This window comes from Thalassophryne amazonica, chromosome 6 (genome assembly GCF_902500255.1).
Source record: "Thalassophryne amazonica chromosome 6, fThaAma1.1, whole genome shotgun sequence".
Taxonomy (NCBI): domain Eukaryota; kingdom Metazoa; phylum Chordata; class Actinopteri; order Batrachoidiformes; family Batrachoididae; genus Thalassophryne; species Thalassophryne amazonica.
The window spans coordinates 102,375,907-102,393,209 of record NC_047108.1 but is presented as its reverse complement, the minus strand read 5'-3'; the positions used below and the strand labels follow the sequence as shown (position 1 = coordinate 102,393,209).

Sequence of the window (17,303 nt, the reverse complement as noted above, 5' to 3'; positions counted from 1 at the left end):
ATGAAATTTTATACTTTAAAGTGTGAAATGTATTTAAAGATACAGTATGTAGGATGCAGCAGAATCTATTATACGAAATACAATACAGTATTCATAACCATCTGTTTGTGAGTGTGCAATTTCCTGCAACAATGACGTGTTTTCTACTGATTGCTCGGGCAGGTGAACAAGTTTTTAAACCACCATTTTTGTGAAATGAAGGATCATACATGTTGCTTATTTTCCAAGGAGAAGGCAAAGGAGCATGAAACCCAAACACCAAAGAAGTAATCACATGAAGGGAAACAAAATCATATCCATGGATGGATTAATGCAATCTGCAACCTCACCACTAGATGGCACCAAATCCTACACACTGTAGCTTTAAGTTGACTGATATTTTTTGATCACCAAAAGTACAACTATGGAATAAATAATAAATACAATTCAACATATTGTTTCAGCTGTATTTCTTTAAATGTTTGATTGGTCCATTGATCTTATAAATCAGAAATTTGAAAACCTTAATTTCCAGAATATGAGAAAATAAATTCAAGCCATTATTATGTAATGTTTCAGTTTGCTATATGAGGACTACTGTATTTATTTATGTTTATTTTCAGATAAATTATTTCATATGTACTGATCTGTATTTTGTATATTACTGAAAAATACCCATCACCTGGTTCATATGGTGATGTTGAATCATTCACTAAAGTCTGACGTGAGTGTTATGATGGGAAAGTGAACGGCAGCTAGAACAGCTGGAAATGTGTGATGCCATTCAAGGAAAACTCTGGGTGGAGCCCCATCGAGGTGCAGAAAGAAAGTTACACTTGTTCCACAGAACCAGAAATCCCGAAGGTGGACGTCTCTCTGCAATACGTCTCACATGATATACAATGGCAGCTTGTTTACATCTTAAGAGGAACAGGAGCTTTCGTTGAACCCATAAAACACACACGGCTGTGTATATCTGCAAAGAACAGGGTGGAGCCGAGGCAGGTCCTGGTACAGGATAAAGGAAATGAGCCTTTAAAGGGTTCAATGAAAAAGAACCCTGCAAAATGATGGCCACGTTGGCTTTGGTGGAAAAACAGGTTGAATAATAAAGGCCAAAGCAATGTGCGGACAGTGACGTCACAAATTTTACTTTGTTCTTTCAGAACTAAATGATAAATAATGGTAAATGGACTGCATTTACATAGCGCTTTTCCATCTGCATCAGACGCTCAAAGAGCTTTATAATAATGCCTCACATTCACCCTGATGTCAGGCTGTTACCATGCAAGGCGCCCACTACACACTGGGAGCAACTAGGGGATTAAGGACCTTACCCAAGGGCCCTTAGTGATTTCCGGTCAGGCTGGGATTTGAACCGAGGATCCTCTGGTCTCAAGCCCAACGCTTAACCTCCCCTAAGTGATAAATTTGTTCACTGTTCTCACATATATGCTAATTTTTTAATTGTATACCTTTTAAACAGAGAGGATATGAGGAAAAAAAGACGACAAGCATACTTGAAGAGAACGGACCTCTGCAAAAGATGAACTTTTAGAGAGGTTCCAGGTCAAGGTGGAGATTAAGTCTCCTTGAATGAACAATGTATGGTAGGGATTTATGTTAACATTTCCATTCATATCTCAAGAAATACAACAGAAAGAAAAAACAAAACAAAACAAAATCTTTGTTGACCATGTGTGGTCTTCAAAGCTCACTGGACATACTGCTGACAATAAGTCTTCATAATTTATAAAAATAACCCAATGCTAAAATACCATCAGTCGTCTGACCATTGTGTTCTTTCCAATTTGCAGTTGTTTAATTAGGGCCCGAGTGGGCAATGTCCTACGAGGACCCTATTGTAATTGCGCTGTTTATTATTATTATTATTATTATTATTATTATTATTTTTATTATTATTATTATTATTATTATTGCCACTTTTGAAATCGAAATTTCGGCCTCTTCCCATGCTCAAAAACTCACCAAACTTTCCAAAGTGGTCCGGCCATTTTGACCCTTTGCCATGGAACATCAAGTCATGATAACTCCTTCATACTTTGCCTGATTGACTTGAAACTTCACATGTATGATGACGGTTGGCTCCTGAACACACCCAGCCTCTCTGTTTGTACACTGAGTGCCCCCTGGTGGATGAACAATCAACATGTCAATCTTGTGATTTGTTTAAAATGTTAACTGTGTGATGAGTGGTTGCCCCTGCATGCACATGCCCACATGTGGTCACAAGGGCACCCACTGGCCTGGGTAGGCGGTTGCGCGGAACGAGGGCCCATATATGACTGCTTGCAGTCCTAGTTATTAGGGCCCGAGTAGGCAACGTCCTACAAGGACCCTATTGTAATTGCGCTGTTTATTATTATTATTATTAATATTATTATTATTTATTAGGGCCTGAGTAGGCAACGTCTTACGAGGACCTTATTGTAATTGCGCTGTTTATTATTATTATTATTATTATTTATTAGGGCCTGAGTAGGCAACGTCTTACGAGGACCTTATTGTAATTGCGCTGTTTATTATTATTATTATTATTATTATTATTACTCTTGCCACTTTTGAAATCGAAATTTCAGCCTCTTCCCATGCTCAAAAAACCAAACTTTCCAAAGTCGTCCAGCCGGATCCGAAATTCGATATTTTGGGGGCGTCGCACATGGTCGCAGAAAAATCGCGAAATAGCGCCCCCTAGAAATTTTCAAAAGCCCCTCCGCATTGGACTTTTTTCATCGTAGCCTCACGAAATTCGGTACACATATTTACCATGCCAGGATGCACGAAAAAGTATCTTACTGTCATGGTGAAATATCGACAGGAAGTCGGCCATTTTGATTTTAAGTTTCGATTTTGAGGAAATTTTTGCCATTTTTGGCCATTTCCACTACTTACATTTGAACGAACCCGTCCTAGGGATTTCATCCGATCGTCTTCAAATTTGGTCAAAATCATCACAACACAATGGTGATCAAAAGTTATCAAAAGATTCTAATTAAGTCAAAAGGCGTGGCTGCTAGGGGTCGTCAAACTTTGGTGAGCTTTTCGGAGCACGCCATTTCACTTCAACGGCTGTCACGCCCACATACTTCATTGTAGATCCTTCAAACTTGCTGGACATGATGAGGGCTCCGCCCTGAACGTCTACATATCTTAAGTTCCCACCTGCACCATAGCGCCCCCCGGTGGTGGCGAGAAATGTCCTATTTTTACTTTAAGAGGTCCTGATGTCACATACTTAACCCAATCAACTTCATTCCAGTTCTAAAACATGCAGAACAAATTGGTGAACATAGGCGATGAACGCCGTGAAGTTACGAGTAACGGCGTCCGTGTGGCGAAGTGCCGAATATTGCCCATTCGCCATGAAATTACGTTCTTCCTTTTGATGGCTTTAATTTTGTCAAATGATCATGAAAATTGATACACATGTCGAGCACAACAACCTCTTACAATTTATAGGGGCGTTGCCCATGGGCAGGGCAAAATGTCTCAATAGCGCCCCCTTGAAACTTTCAAAAAACCCTCCCCATAGGGGTTTTTTTGGAGTAGGGAGATGAAAATTGGTATACATGTGTGACTTGCATAGACGTACAAAAAAGTCTCTTGCACCATGGGTCTACTCCAAACAGGAAGTCGGCCATTTTGAAGTTTCTTCTCATTTTGGCGTGATTTCCACATGTTGTATTTGAACAAACTCCTCCTAGGGATTTTGTCCAATGCACTTCAAATTTCTTCCAGATCACCCAGAGACGATAGTGACCAAAAGTTATCGAAAGCTTTTCTTTATGTTGAAAGGTGTGGCCGCTATGGCGCCGCCATTTTGACCCTACGCCATGGAACATTACACTTAAACAGGTACTGAAGTCACATAGTTAACCCCATGAACTTCTTTCCACTTCTAAAACATGCAGAATAAGTTGTTGAACGTAGGCGATGATCACCGTGAACTTACGAGTAACGGCTTCTGTGTGGCGGCGTACCAAATATCGCCCCTTCGCCATGAAATTACGTTCTTCCTTTTGATGACTTTAATTTTGTCATATCATCATGAAAATTGATACACAGGTCGAGCACAACAACCTCTTACAATTCATAGGGGCGTCAACCATGGGCGGGGCAAAGTGCCTCTATAGCGCCCCCTTGAAACATTCAAAAACCCGTCCCCATAGGGGTTTTTTTGGAGTAGGGAGCTGAAAATTGGTACACATGTGTGACTTGCATAGACATACAAAAAAGTCTCTTGCACCATGAGTCTACTCCAAACAGGAAGTCGGCCATTTTGAATTTTCTTCTTATTTTGGCGTGATTTCCACATGTTGTATTTGAACGAACTCCTCCTAGGGATATTGTCCAATGCACTTCAAATTTCTTCCAGATCACCCAGAGACGATACTGACCAAAAGTTATCGAAAGCTTTTCTGTGTGTCGAAGGGTGTGGCCGCTATGGTGCCGCCATTTTGACCCTTCGCCATATGAACATTATACTTAAACAGGTACTGAAGTCACATATTTAACCCCATCAACTTCCTCCCACTTCTAAAACATGCAGAACAACTTGGTGAACGTAGACGATGATCGCCGTGAAGTTATGAGTAACGGCATCTGTGTGGCAGCGTGCCGAATATTGCCCATTCGCCATGAAATTACGTTCTTCCTTTTGACGTCTTTAATTTTGTCATATTATTATGAAAATTGAAACACAGGTTAAGCACGACAACCTCTTACAATTCATAGGGGCATCGCCCATGGGCGGGGCAAAGTGCCTCAATAGCGCCCCCTTGAAAATTTCCAAAACCCCTCCCCATAGGGATTTTTTTGGAGTAGGGAGATGAAAATTGGTACACGTGTGACTTGCATAGATGTACAAAAAAGTCTCTTGCACCATGAGTCTACTCCAAACAGGAAGTTGGCCATTTTGCATTTTCTTCTCTTTTTGAAATGATTTCAACATGTTGTATTTGAACAAACTCCTCCTAGGGATTTTCGCCAATGCACTTCAAATTTCTTTGACAGCATCCGAAGATGATACTGACCAAAAGTTATCGAAAGCTTTTCTCTATGTTGAAGGGTGTGGCCGCTATGGTGCCGCCATTTTGACCCTTTGCCATGGAACATCAAGTCATGATAACTCCTTCATGCTTTGCCTGATTGACTTGAAACTTCACATGTATGATGACGGTTGGCCCCTGAACACACCCAGCCCCTCTGTTTGTACACTGAGCGCCCCCTAGTGGATGAACAATCAACATGTCATAACTCCTTGATGCATTGTGTGATTTGTTTAAAATTTACCTGTGTGATGAGTGGTTGCCCCTGCATGCACATGCCCACATGTGGTCACAAGGGCACCCACTGGCCTGGGTAGGCGGTTGCGCGGAACGAGGGCCCGTATATGACTGCTTGCAGTCCTAGTTAATTATTGTTTTACGTACAATCTGTACATGTTCAAATCAAATCATTTGTTCATGTTGTGCAATTCAAGGAATATTTTTAGATCACCTTCTGTACATTTGCAATTATTAATGAGACAAATTTAACCCCATAGGAAGTTAGCTTTGAGTTAGCGAAAGTTAGCGTGACGCTAACGTCCGCAAAACATCTTTGTAAATGAATGCAGAGGTGTTATCAGGTTCCAAAAACAGCATTTTCAGTTTTAAAAGTGTTTATTTCTCGCTATCTTTTACATAATATATGAGAAACATGCATATAAACACACAAAAATAAGCGGTTTTGGAAAAACAAGCCACTGATGTCACAGTGTAGCTCTACTCTGACTGGCTCTCACCCACAAAACCAAAACTGAACAGATTGAAACAGAATGTGACTTTTTAACCTATTAAAATACCCAGCCCAGTCTCACGTTTTTTTTTTTCATACTCCCGTCACGAAATGAGTCAAATTTTCCTGACCGGGTTTTTTTAAAACTCATTATTACTAACCCTACTCTTACCCCCAACCCTAACCATAACCACCCTGACCCTCTCGCTTCACTTTTAATTTCGTGCAGCCATCACGGAATGAATTAGAATGAATTTGTGCTGCCATGACGAAAATGAGGCGCTTGTCGTCACAATGTCATGAACCAATAGATTAATGTATATTTCGTGCTGCTGAATCTCGACTTGCCGTGAGACCGGGTTGCAATACCTCTTAAAATAGGTCAAGGTTAGTCATCTTTGAACTTGTCCAAGGTCTGTGTCCCAAGAATGTTCCCTGTCAGTTTGAAGCCTCTGTCAGTAATAGCACTGGACTTAAACAGAGCACAAACAGACGGACAGACTTATGGATGGACAGACAGACCTATGGATGGACAGATGGACAGACGCATAGCCTTCACAATACCCAATGGCCATATTTGATGGCTTCGGGTAACAAACTTATTCATGCAGAGTTTGCAGAGTTTGCATCAACCCTCTGTGGGGTTTTATACAGTCACATTTGAAATGATGGCAAAATCATCAAAACTATGCTAAAAACAATCGTAATGTCATAGTTTTCAAAACAGTTGAAGTTGCAAAGGTTTTTCATGTGATTTCATTCATAAGACTGTTAATTTTGTCAAAAGCTTTTGAGGAAAAATGGTTTACTGTCCTAAATACTGCCGTCCATGTTTCCTGCTTTCACTCAGAGGCCGTGCAGTGGCTGTTGACAGGGCGGCCTTACAGAGGGCGTTGAACTTATTCCACTGCGCTCACACTTGTGAATGGGTGTGTTGTCTTGAGGGGAAAAGCCGTCACAGTCGTGTGTTTTAGCCTACAGCCTTAAACACAGGACATTTGTGTTTATTTGTTCCCACTCCTGGAGGTTTACTGTTAGAATGCGTCTCAGTCTGTATCAATGTCCACGTGTGAAATGAAAGACCCCAAGATGTGCAAAAGAACTGACTTTTTTCCAAACAGAACCCAACAGCATACAAGTCCAACAGAATGATGATAAATAATGTCGGGCAGGTGGAGCTGATGTGATTAGAACAGGAATTTGGAATCATTAAAACTATACTTGTGATCATCTGTATTAGTCAATAAATAAATAAATAAATAAATACATACTAGAGGTTGGAAAAAAATCAAAATGATATTGCAATAATCATTTTCTCAATATGATAAGTACAGTATAATAAGTAATAATAATAAGTACAGTATCAAAATAAATCCAATTCATTTGTTTATATACGAGCTGGAAATAATGTTATACAGCTTTCATTCAGCAGAGGCCAAACTGTAGTGTAGACTTAATCTGTCACACCCTGACGATTCAGCCAGTGTATGTTGACCACATTAAAACCCCTGGCATACGTGGGCATACATCTAATAAGTTATGGGTAGAGGTGGGCGGATCGATCCTAATATCGATAATATCGATACCAACGCTGGTATTGATATTGAACAATCCTCATGTAAAAAGATCGATACTCAAGCTTTTTTTCTCTCCCGCACGCACTGACTGCTGCGCACGCAGATTCATCAAAGTCTGCTCTCTGTCTATAAGAGCAGCGCTGCACTGTGTCACAAAACATGGAGCAGCGCACCCTTGTATTGTGGTTTGTCAGCCCTCTACCTCAGGAGATTTTGTTTTAAGTTGTGTTGAGTGATTTTTTTAAAGAAAAATGTTGACTGTGATAATAAAGTATTTTGTTGTCACGTACAATATTTGCCAAAATTCCATCCTAGGTCTTTTGGATCCTTTGGATCTATGAAGCTTAAATATGAAAAAGTATCGGTATCGATATCGGCGATACTGGGCCTGTATTTACTTGGTATCGGATCAATACCAAAATTACCGGTATCGCCCACCTCTAGTTGTGGGTACGTTTTGTATAAGTTAAGAGCACGTTGAATACTTTCACCGTATTCCAGCGTATGGCTGATATATTCCACATATGCAGACCATAAGCTGTAGGTAAGTTATGTGATTGTTAACACACGTTTCTTGTACGTTACTCATAAGTCAAAATGCGGCCATTAAAGCTGTCCATTGATTGGCACAGCCAAGTGTCCCAGTCAGACGCTCCACAGCTTGGCTTGGAGCAGTCCGCTGCAGGCCATTCACGGAAAACAGTCCAAGATAGCAAGAAGAGTTCTCCTGTCTGACACCAGCGCAGAAATCATGATAACCAATTAAGTTGGGTAATGTCTAGTTAATTGGTATTTTAATTACCAAATATGCAGTAAGTTTCTATTTTTGGGGGGGGGGCTCAGAAGTGATGTGCATTGGTTTTGCAAGATTGATTGATCATATACATTCTCCAGAAGTGTATTATTTAATGCTCCCCATGGCCTAGCAAGTAAAAACATCTAGCATGCAATATCACATTTCTATTCTTATAGCATGACATTTCTTAAAAAACTGCGATACATATCAAATCATCAAATATTATTTCATCCCTAGTAAATACTGTGAGTACATGTCCATACCGTTTGTCTTCATGTGTTCTGCATTCTGCAGAGTACATGTGCATTTGTCAAGCATCATCTTGAATATACCTTCCAAGAGAAAACTATTTTTACACACAAATAAACGGCCTTTTTGTCCACTTTGGTGGTAATGTGCTGTTCCTTCTTTAACCATGACATCACTGTGGGAAAGCGACTCAGATCTACCACTGACCAGCGCAGGCAGCCTTCCAGCTATAAGTATATAAAAGCTGGTTTCCAGAAAAATGAATACACTTTCACAGGAGCTGTGAAGGTTCTGCTCTAATGTCACGGTGGTGTTACTTTGAGGAGGTAGAGTGGGAGGAGCTATGCAGATGGTGACATTTGGGTTCTATTAGTGGCATCAGTCAACCCCAAGACTCACAGTGGACTGTTGTCGCCAGCAGAGTACCCTTCACAGGGCGCCATTCTGCTTTTTGAGCATGATTTTAAAGCCATACATTTATACCAAACTACTGAATTCTTCTGATTGATTCCATGTCTTCAGTCTTCTGATATCTTGCTTTTTTTTTTTTTTGACTGGCCAATTCTATAATTTGCATATCAAAGTAAAAGAATGTAACATTTTTGTTATTTCATTTTTATAGACAAGTTACGCTCAGTGGATACAGTTGTTTCTTGTGTAAGCTCAACTCCATCTTCAAGAGGATGCATTTTGTGATGGCTGTGAATCCCTTTGTTTTTTTAATTCTATTTTTGTCACTGGCTGAGACAAAGTCATTCAGACCGCTCCAGCTGAACCCATATAAAGATGGGCCTGGTCCACACTACAATCCTGGGAAAGCAACCAGCAGACATAAGTAAGTGCTCTCTCTCTCTCTCTCTTACAGCGTGTTCTTTTTACTTAAAGTTACAGTGTGTAGGATGTAGTGTCATCTAGTGGTGAGATTGCAGATTGCGTTACACTGTCGCCAGCCATGATTTGGTTTCCTGTCATGTTTTCACTTGTCTTCCCTTGCAATCAGCAATATGTACAATTGCAAACTTGTTAGCCTTCTCTAGAAACCTGTAGACACTATATAGGGGAACAACCACTAATTCCTCTTCGTTTTTCTTCTATTTTCCAGCTGCACTGAGAAATGCAAAAGACAAACTAAATATGTCCCTTTTGAACTACTGTATCAACATGGTGGTGCAAAATGGCGGCCTCCTTGAGAGGGCATGCTTTCATGTTGATATGAAGAGTTCATTCTAAGCTCATGAAAATACACCAGTTCATTGTTTCAAGTAATAATCAACCAATAAACAGAAGGTTATGAATGCTATATTCTATTTCTGTTAATAAACACCACTGAATTTATACTCTGTGGCTTTATTTGACACTGCCTGGTCACTTTATTAGGTACACCTTGCTAGTAACGGGTTGGACCCCCTATTAACTGCATTAATTATTTGTGGCATGGATTGAACAAGGTGTTGGAAACAGTCCTCAGAGATGTAAAATGGTAAATGGTAAATGGACTGCAGTTATATAGCGCTTTTCCATCTGCATCAGACGCTCAAAGCGCTTTACAATTATGCCTCACATTTACCCCGATGTCAGGGTGCTGCCATACAGGGTGCTCACTACACACCGGGAGCAACTAGAGGATTAAAGGCCTTGCCCAAGGGCGCTTAGTGATTTTCCAGTCAGGCGGGAATTTGAACCCATGATCTTCTGGACTCAAGCCCAACACCTTAACCACTAGACCATCACCTCCCCTGAGATGTTGGTCCATATTGAAATGATACCATCACACAGTCACCCATTAAACCAGTCTGCCCATTCTCCTTTGACCTCTGACATCAACAAGGCATTTTCATCCACACAACTGCCACTCACTGGATATCTTCTCTTTTTTGGACCATTCTCTGTAAAGTCCAAAGATGGTTATGTGTGAAAATCCCAGTAGATCAGCAGTTTCTGAAATACTCAGACCAGCCCATCTGGCACCAACAATCATGCCACGTTCAAAGTTACTTAAATCCCTGTTCTTCCCCATTCTGATGCTCAGTTTTAACTTCAGCGTGCTGTCTTCACCATGTCTAGATGCCTAAATGCACTGAGTTGCTGCCATGTGATTGGCTGATTAGCAATTTGTGTTCACAAGCAAATGAACAGGTGTACCTAATAAAGTGGCCAGTGAGCGTATCTGTTGCTTTGGATTTTGTATTTAACAGACAGGTAGAAATCAGATTTGTCTGCCTCTCCTCTGTAATCCTTCTTTCCTGTCTGGAAGGAACCACTGTGCTTATGTTGTTGAAAAGATGGTGTCCTTCACCGTGCAGGATGGCACGGCACCGTATGTAAAAGCTGAATACAACAAGTGTTCCTGGGCAAATAAATGTCCAACTCTCCTGTGAGTAGACGGCAAATCTCACTGTCATTTTATAATGATTCAAATGAGCGTTTTCATTACATAAAATAGGATTTTGCTTTCTCGTCATCAGGTATCGTCTGCTTTACAAACCAGTCTACAAGGTGGCACATAAAACTGTGACAGAGTTAGAGTGGCGTTGTTGTCCAGGATTCTCTGGTTATGGCTGTATGGACGGCCCTCCAGCTTACCAATATCCCATGAGAATGATGCAGCCATTCATGGGGCCAGCTTTTAATGATCCACATTACAAAGGTCCAGTGGTCAAAGGACCGCTGTTTAAGGGCCCACCCTTCAGTACTGGCATGAAAGCCAACCCATGGAATCAACATAAAGGCCCACCTACAGGCACCATCGACTCTTATGGCACATATCACTTTGGGCCACCGAGGACTTCTTCCTACCCAGACACAAATTTTGAACCTGAGTCATCTGAGCCGGAACCAATGGCAGATTCCCTGGAGCCCCATCATACAGAGGATGACCAAGAACCAGAGCAAGAGCAGGAGTTCAACCAAGAACCTGAGGAACACATAAACGAGGAAAAACCTTCAGCTAGTAGTGAAAATCTTGAAGGTGAGAACAGAACTGTGACCTAATGATAGAATTAGTTAAGATTCACACCAAGCTAATTTTGTTGAAGAATGGCAAAATGTAAACTTTCTCTTAATTGTTGACAGAGTGCAATCAAATCAAATCAAATCAAATCAAATTTATTTATATAGCGCCAAATCACAACAAACAGTTGCCCCAAGGCGCTTTATATTGCAAGGCAAGGCCATACAATAATTACGGAAAAACCCCAACGGTCAAAACGACCCCCTGTGAGCAAGCACTTGGCAACAGTGGGAAGGAAAAACTCCCTTTTAACAGGAAGAAACCTCCAGCAAATGCAATACATTTATACCTCTTTGCAACTGTTCCCAAACCTCAAAACTAAAAATAAATAACTCCAAAACCAACCACCATCAGTAAGCAGGTACAATTCTTCATCAGCTGTTAAAATTATGGGGTACATGAGAACAAGACAAGAGGCAGTAGCCTTGAATAATGTCTCACCAAGTCTTAAGCTCCATTTTTACTACTGTGATGCTGGATGTTGATGGCATTTTGACTGACATGCACAGATCTACTCACTTCTGTCATTTGACACTGGGGGCCAGTGCACAAACAGCTACCTGAACTCATGGAGATAGACAAAGCCCTGATGAAGAACCCAAGAATTTTCTGGCTATTTGCATACAAACTCACAATCTCCAGCACAGGAGGGAAACACTCTGACCAGTTGGCTAAAACCCGGGCTCTGGCCTAAGTGACCAGAATATCCTCTGGCTGTGGGGGGGGAGTGGGGCCTATTGACTACCACATGCACAACAATTCCTGCAGACCTCCGTCACAATTGAATAGCATCTTACTTTCTTACTTCTCTGGGCTGAAATCCATCTGCATTTCTTGATGTCAACTTCAGAAGCTTTAGTTTTCTTCAACATTTTGTGATTGGTGAGGTGTATGGTGCAGCACACACGCTCTTACAAGTTGTTGGAGTTGCATATCAACACATCGAAAAGCATCTCAGCTGTTTCATTACATAATCTTATTTGCATCCATCAGAAGTGACACTGAAGTGCAACAGTGGCACCGTAACAGTCGGCCTTTAGGCACCCTGGGGTTCACAAGAAAGATCAAACGATATATACAGCTCAAATGATATGAATCAAACCGCTGTAAACATCTTATCGATGCTTATACTTTAAGTATCAGGCTCCTACCATGTTTTGTTAATGAGTAATCATACACCATTAGAACATAAGAAAGGTCTCTCACGAATCAGAGTCAATTTACTTTTGCTGCAAATTAAACTTCCACCCAGCAGCTTACATGTTTTCCTGTATCCATTCAGTAAGTTCAATAATTTAAAAACAAACAAATAAAATAAGTGGATGCATATAAACATAAAGTGCATATGTTTTTACAGTCTGTCTGTGCAGCATTATAATCTTAACCCTCTGGGGCCGACGCCATCGTATACGACGGCTAAGACCAAGCTTTACTAAATTATAAATAACTTTTTAATGATATGAGATAGAAACTTACTTTTTTTTGCTGAAAAGCTAACTCTGCGGACTTTCGAGACAGCCATCGGACATCTTTGTATTCCTCATAGAAGCTGTGTGATGACGTGCGCAATGTGAGTGTCCAGTCGGAATTGGTTCACCATCACATGGTTTTCCAAAATCCAACCGTAGGGCAGATTTACCTCATGTGAAAAGCCAAAGATCATTTTCAGGAGTGATATGTTACTAGTTGGCCCGTTTGAATAGCCCCCTGGGTGCTCCAATGAGTACATACTATTAGTACATCGATCAGTGAAAGCTGGAGCAGATGGAGAGCCTCTGATGACAATCTCACGTGCTCAAACAAAGAGTGTGTAACTATTAGGATTGCTCCACTAGTTTGCATGTGAATGTTACTGGATAACTCTGTTGCTTTCTCTGTGTAAAGCACTGTTTACCATATCAATGGACAACAAAACGCATAGACCATTTTGTATATATTGTTCAAAATGTGCATTTGTGTTTACTGTTTGAACCTTTTTCTTGTCCAGTCTTTCACACAAGACCTCAAATTACCTTTAGAAAGTGTCAAAACAGTTGTTTATTATAGTTTGCTGTGTGTTTTGAATAAATGTGTGCGGAAAATTATTTTTTGCTTTATTTTTTCCTTGCCTATTTTTGATTGTAAACCTTTATTACATTTATAAAACACAACAAAAACATATATATTCTGAAAGCACAGGTTGTCCTGAAAAAAAGAGACATAAAACTTGATTGTGGGATGCAGGGAGAGCTGTTAACAGCAATAATAAAACAGTTATGCCAGGTGAGTGAACTGTCCAAAAAAATGCTCTTGGACACCAGAGGGTTAAAGAATTATTTGTAGTGTGATTTAAAGAAGAATTAAAGCACATTTACTGACTGTTCCTTCTTTTTTTTAGGTCGGACTTTAGACAGCGGGATAGAAGAGCGATTATATCAAATTGAGGAGGATGTGAGACGTCTGAACCAGGGTCTGGAGATCCTGAGGGGAACTGTGAATGGACTGGAGGATAGTCTAAGAGCCTCGCTGAGAGAAGATGCCAACAGAATGCTGTCTGCTCTGCTCTCTGCTGCTCCTCTTCCTGCTCCGATGATAGCTTCCAGTCAGTCGACTGTAGGGTTTGTAGAGATTCCTGGGGGAGACCCTGAGACAGGGGGCCTGGATGGCAGAGATGTCCCTCTAGCTACTAAAGATGTGAATGGAAAGATGGAGGAGATCAGCCAACAAATGCAAGTTAAGACGAGAGAGCTTCAGGAACTTAAAGTAACCGTGATGGATCATGATAGAGCACTGAGGAAGCTGTTGAACAGAACAGCCACAGGACTAGATTCCAATCACAGCCTAGTGGGAGACACGCAGAGAATGACAGAGAAGTTCTTGGATGATAAACTCAGTGCAGCACAGACAGAGATTCTCAGTAGGATTGAGAAAGACATGGATAGTGCAGCACTCAGATGCAAAGATAAAGCTGGGGAGCTGCATTGTCAGTGCCAGAACGAGCAAGATGAGAAGTATCTACAGCGGACAGGTGCCCTGGAGGAAGAGGTAACTGAACTGAGAGCAGAGCTGAGAACCCTCCAGGCACAGATCCATGGTCAGAATGAGACAGACAGTTGCTGTGCTGGAGTATTCGGACTAGGTGAGAAGGTGAAGCTGTTGGATGTGTCAGTCGCAGGCCTTAACCAATCCTTGGGCCAGTTGAGAGTGAAGTTTGGTGGACACAAAGATCATATTGAAGGAATGCTGGAGGGCCGCCTGGCATACATAGAAATAAAACTCAACCAGACTGGACTGGCACAAGGTCGCCAGAGTATCAAGACCAGTCAGGTTTCAAACAGAACTGAGACAGGACAAGGGCTGGAGGCCAGAATGGAGAATAAGTTGAGAGATCTAGAGGGCCGTTTATTAGCAGCTTTAGAGTTCTTGGGTAATACCACAACGCCCAATCTGTTTGAGGACCATTTTGTTCCTGCCCTGGAGACAGAACTCCATTCCCTTCAGAACAGGCTAGATATGGATGTGGACAGAATAGAGAAGCACCTCAAAGCCACTGAGATACTCTGTTCCTCTTCGTGTGCCTCTCTTAAAAGTCCTGCTGCCATCCAGGGAGACTCTGCAGTGCCAAGCCTGAGCTTGAAAGAGAAGAACATGAAGGAGATACTGGACATGCAGGCTAAACATTTGAGTAGCCTGAATATCACACTGGAGAACCTCTTGAACCGCCTCCAAAACCACCAGAAACAGTTTGGAGAAGATTCTCCCATCCAGGGAGAACTCACAATCCTCAAGTTCAATGTCCACTCAGTCAACCACACCTTGAGAGGGCTTCAGGACAACCTCATGACAATGGTCCACCAGGTGGGTCAAAGCAACAGCACCTGGCATGAAAGAGAAGCACGTTTAGCTCAGCAGATGAGAGGTGTGGTCCAGCTGGTTGGACATCAGGCTTCAATGCTTGGGGCAGGGGAGCGCAGATTGACCAGACTGAAGGGTGAGCTCCAGGAGATGAAGAGACGACTAAATGAAGAGGTGAAAGGCTGCCGTAGCACAGCTCTGGGGGTAAAGAAAGAGGTAACTGAAGTTGGGGGGCGTGTTGCTAGTGTGGAAGACCAGTGTAAGGGCCTGAATAATCTAGTACAAGACCTGGAGAAGATCAGAGAGGAGCTGGAGAGACAACCGAATGGAATTTTCTTGCACGTCAACGGCACGCTTTCCAGTCATGCACAGCAGCTGTCAGCGCTAAGAGATGAACTCAGAAACTGCAACTCAAAGGTGGATCCCACAAAGCAAAATGAAGACTCAGATCCAGAGATGAGACGAGGGGACATCTTGCCGTCGATTTAGCTCATTGGTCTGGGCAGTGAAAGGGTAAATATTCTGCAGGCAGGGGGGGTCCAAAATCCCTGGTGGTGCCCCTGTCTGCCGGTGCAGTGAAATCAACTAAAACCTCTTATTTGTTTGGTTAATTACAAAGGCTTAGAACATGCACTGAAATAACAATGTTTTAGATATCTTGTTATAATTATTAAATAACAAATTAAAAAAAAAATGGCAGCTAATTCTGACTGCACTCACAACATCAGACTTTGAGGCAGTATCTTGATGGTTCTAAGTTGAAATGTATTTACTTTAGAGCCACAGTGACTGAAGAACAAATATAGCAAACTGTGGTTTAAAAAAAATCCTGATATGAATTTGTGTTGAACAAAGTGTTTACATGTTTTCATTTTTATACCTTTTGACTTATGTGTAGAATAGACATATGAGTGACAATTTCTGTTTTTATACGGTTTCAGTTCTCAAGAAGTATATTTTTTTCTATGAGTAATTCTGCATATAAAATATATTTTCAAACCACACAAAGTCTGTGATGTCATGGTGCTTTTGACGTTGCCAGTCAAGCAATGCCTTTGTTTTTGATGTTTTCTTGGGGAAATTTTTGTAAACAGAAGTTAAATTTAATAAAATGTACAACAAAATGGGTTTTGAGTTGTGAAAATACCACAACAGAATTTCAGAGGCAAAGTGAAATATCTCTCAGTGGAGCACATTTTTCTGCAAGGTCAAACAGTCTGAGATGCGTGTGTCAAGATTTTGCAATAAAAAAGTACAATATTTCAATAATGAATAAAGGGTGACCCCCCCCCCCCCCCACCACCACCACCAAACAGAACCCATAAAAACTGTAATAAATCCCAAAAAGGTCCAGTTTAATTTAGTTTGCTTAAACTTCAGTCTCTTTGTGATCATTCCCCAAAGTTTCAGTTAACATGGCCATTTTACATAAAAGTCATATTCTTTCAAATTTATGCTCCAAATGGTATGATTTGTTGGTGAAATAGGCCTCCAGGCAAAATGTCTTTTCCTTGGTTGACCAAGACATGTTGGGGTTGACTATTGTTCCTCTCCAACATGTCTTGGTCAACCAAAGAACGGCTTTTATGCAAAGTGACCAAGATAACTGAAACTTTGGGGAATGATGGTACACAGACTGAAGTATAAATTTGCTGGACCTTTGTGGGATTTATTACAATTTTTATGGGTTCTGTTTTTTAAGGGGGTAACCCTGTGTTCTAATACATAGTGGTTCCTTCCCTTTTTTTCCATGAAGCCCTTCCCACTTGTATCGGAGGCATGCTGATCTTTTTAATTGACACTGATGGTCCCTTCAGAGTGTTATTATGACTTTTCTTCATATGTGCACTCATAATGTGGATCATCTTAGAGCTGGAAAATCCAACATATGCTATAAAATCCTCACACCTTCCTTCTTTAGTTCCTGTTCTGTTCCAAGCAACAACATCTGGTACTAAAAAAAATGACGCTGCTGCTAAAGTACCAAATCTTGCAGTTGAATGGCCACTTGAGGATGGCTCCAAAAGTATAATATCTTCAACATTACAGTAGAAATAAA

General features: G+C 41.1%; 1 protein-coding gene across 1 annotated transcript; it reads left to right on the top strand.

The window, feature by feature from the left end:
• The first annotated feature begins 8,434 nt into the window (after positions 1-8,434).
• On the top strand, positions 8,435-16,038 carry LOC117512785 (EMILIN-2-like). Its single transcript, XM_034172999.1, has 4 exons — positions 8,435-9,235; positions 10,655-10,774; positions 10,866-11,368; positions 13,788-16,038. The coding sequence occupies exons 1-4, from the start codon at positions 9,084-9,086 to the stop codon at positions 15,731-15,733; spliced, it is 2,721 nt and encodes a 906-aa protein (XP_034028890.1). The 5' UTR covers positions 8,435-9,083; the 3' UTR covers positions 15,734-16,038.
• Positions 16,039-17,303: the final 1,265 nt, after the last annotated feature.

Coding starts and splice junctions, on each gene's coding strand:
- LOC117512785 (XM_034172999.1), top strand. CDS start 9,084: ATGCATTTTGTGATGGCTGTGAATCCCTTTGTTTTTTTAATTCTATTT. Junction 10,775..10,865: donor AATAAATGTCCAACTCTCCT/GTGAGTAGACGG, acceptor TCTCGTCATCAG/GTATCGTCTGCTTTACAAAC. Junction 11,369..13,787: donor TAGTAGTGAAAATCTTGAAG/GTGAGAACAGAA, acceptor TCTTTTTTTTAG/GTCGGACTTTAGACAGCGGG.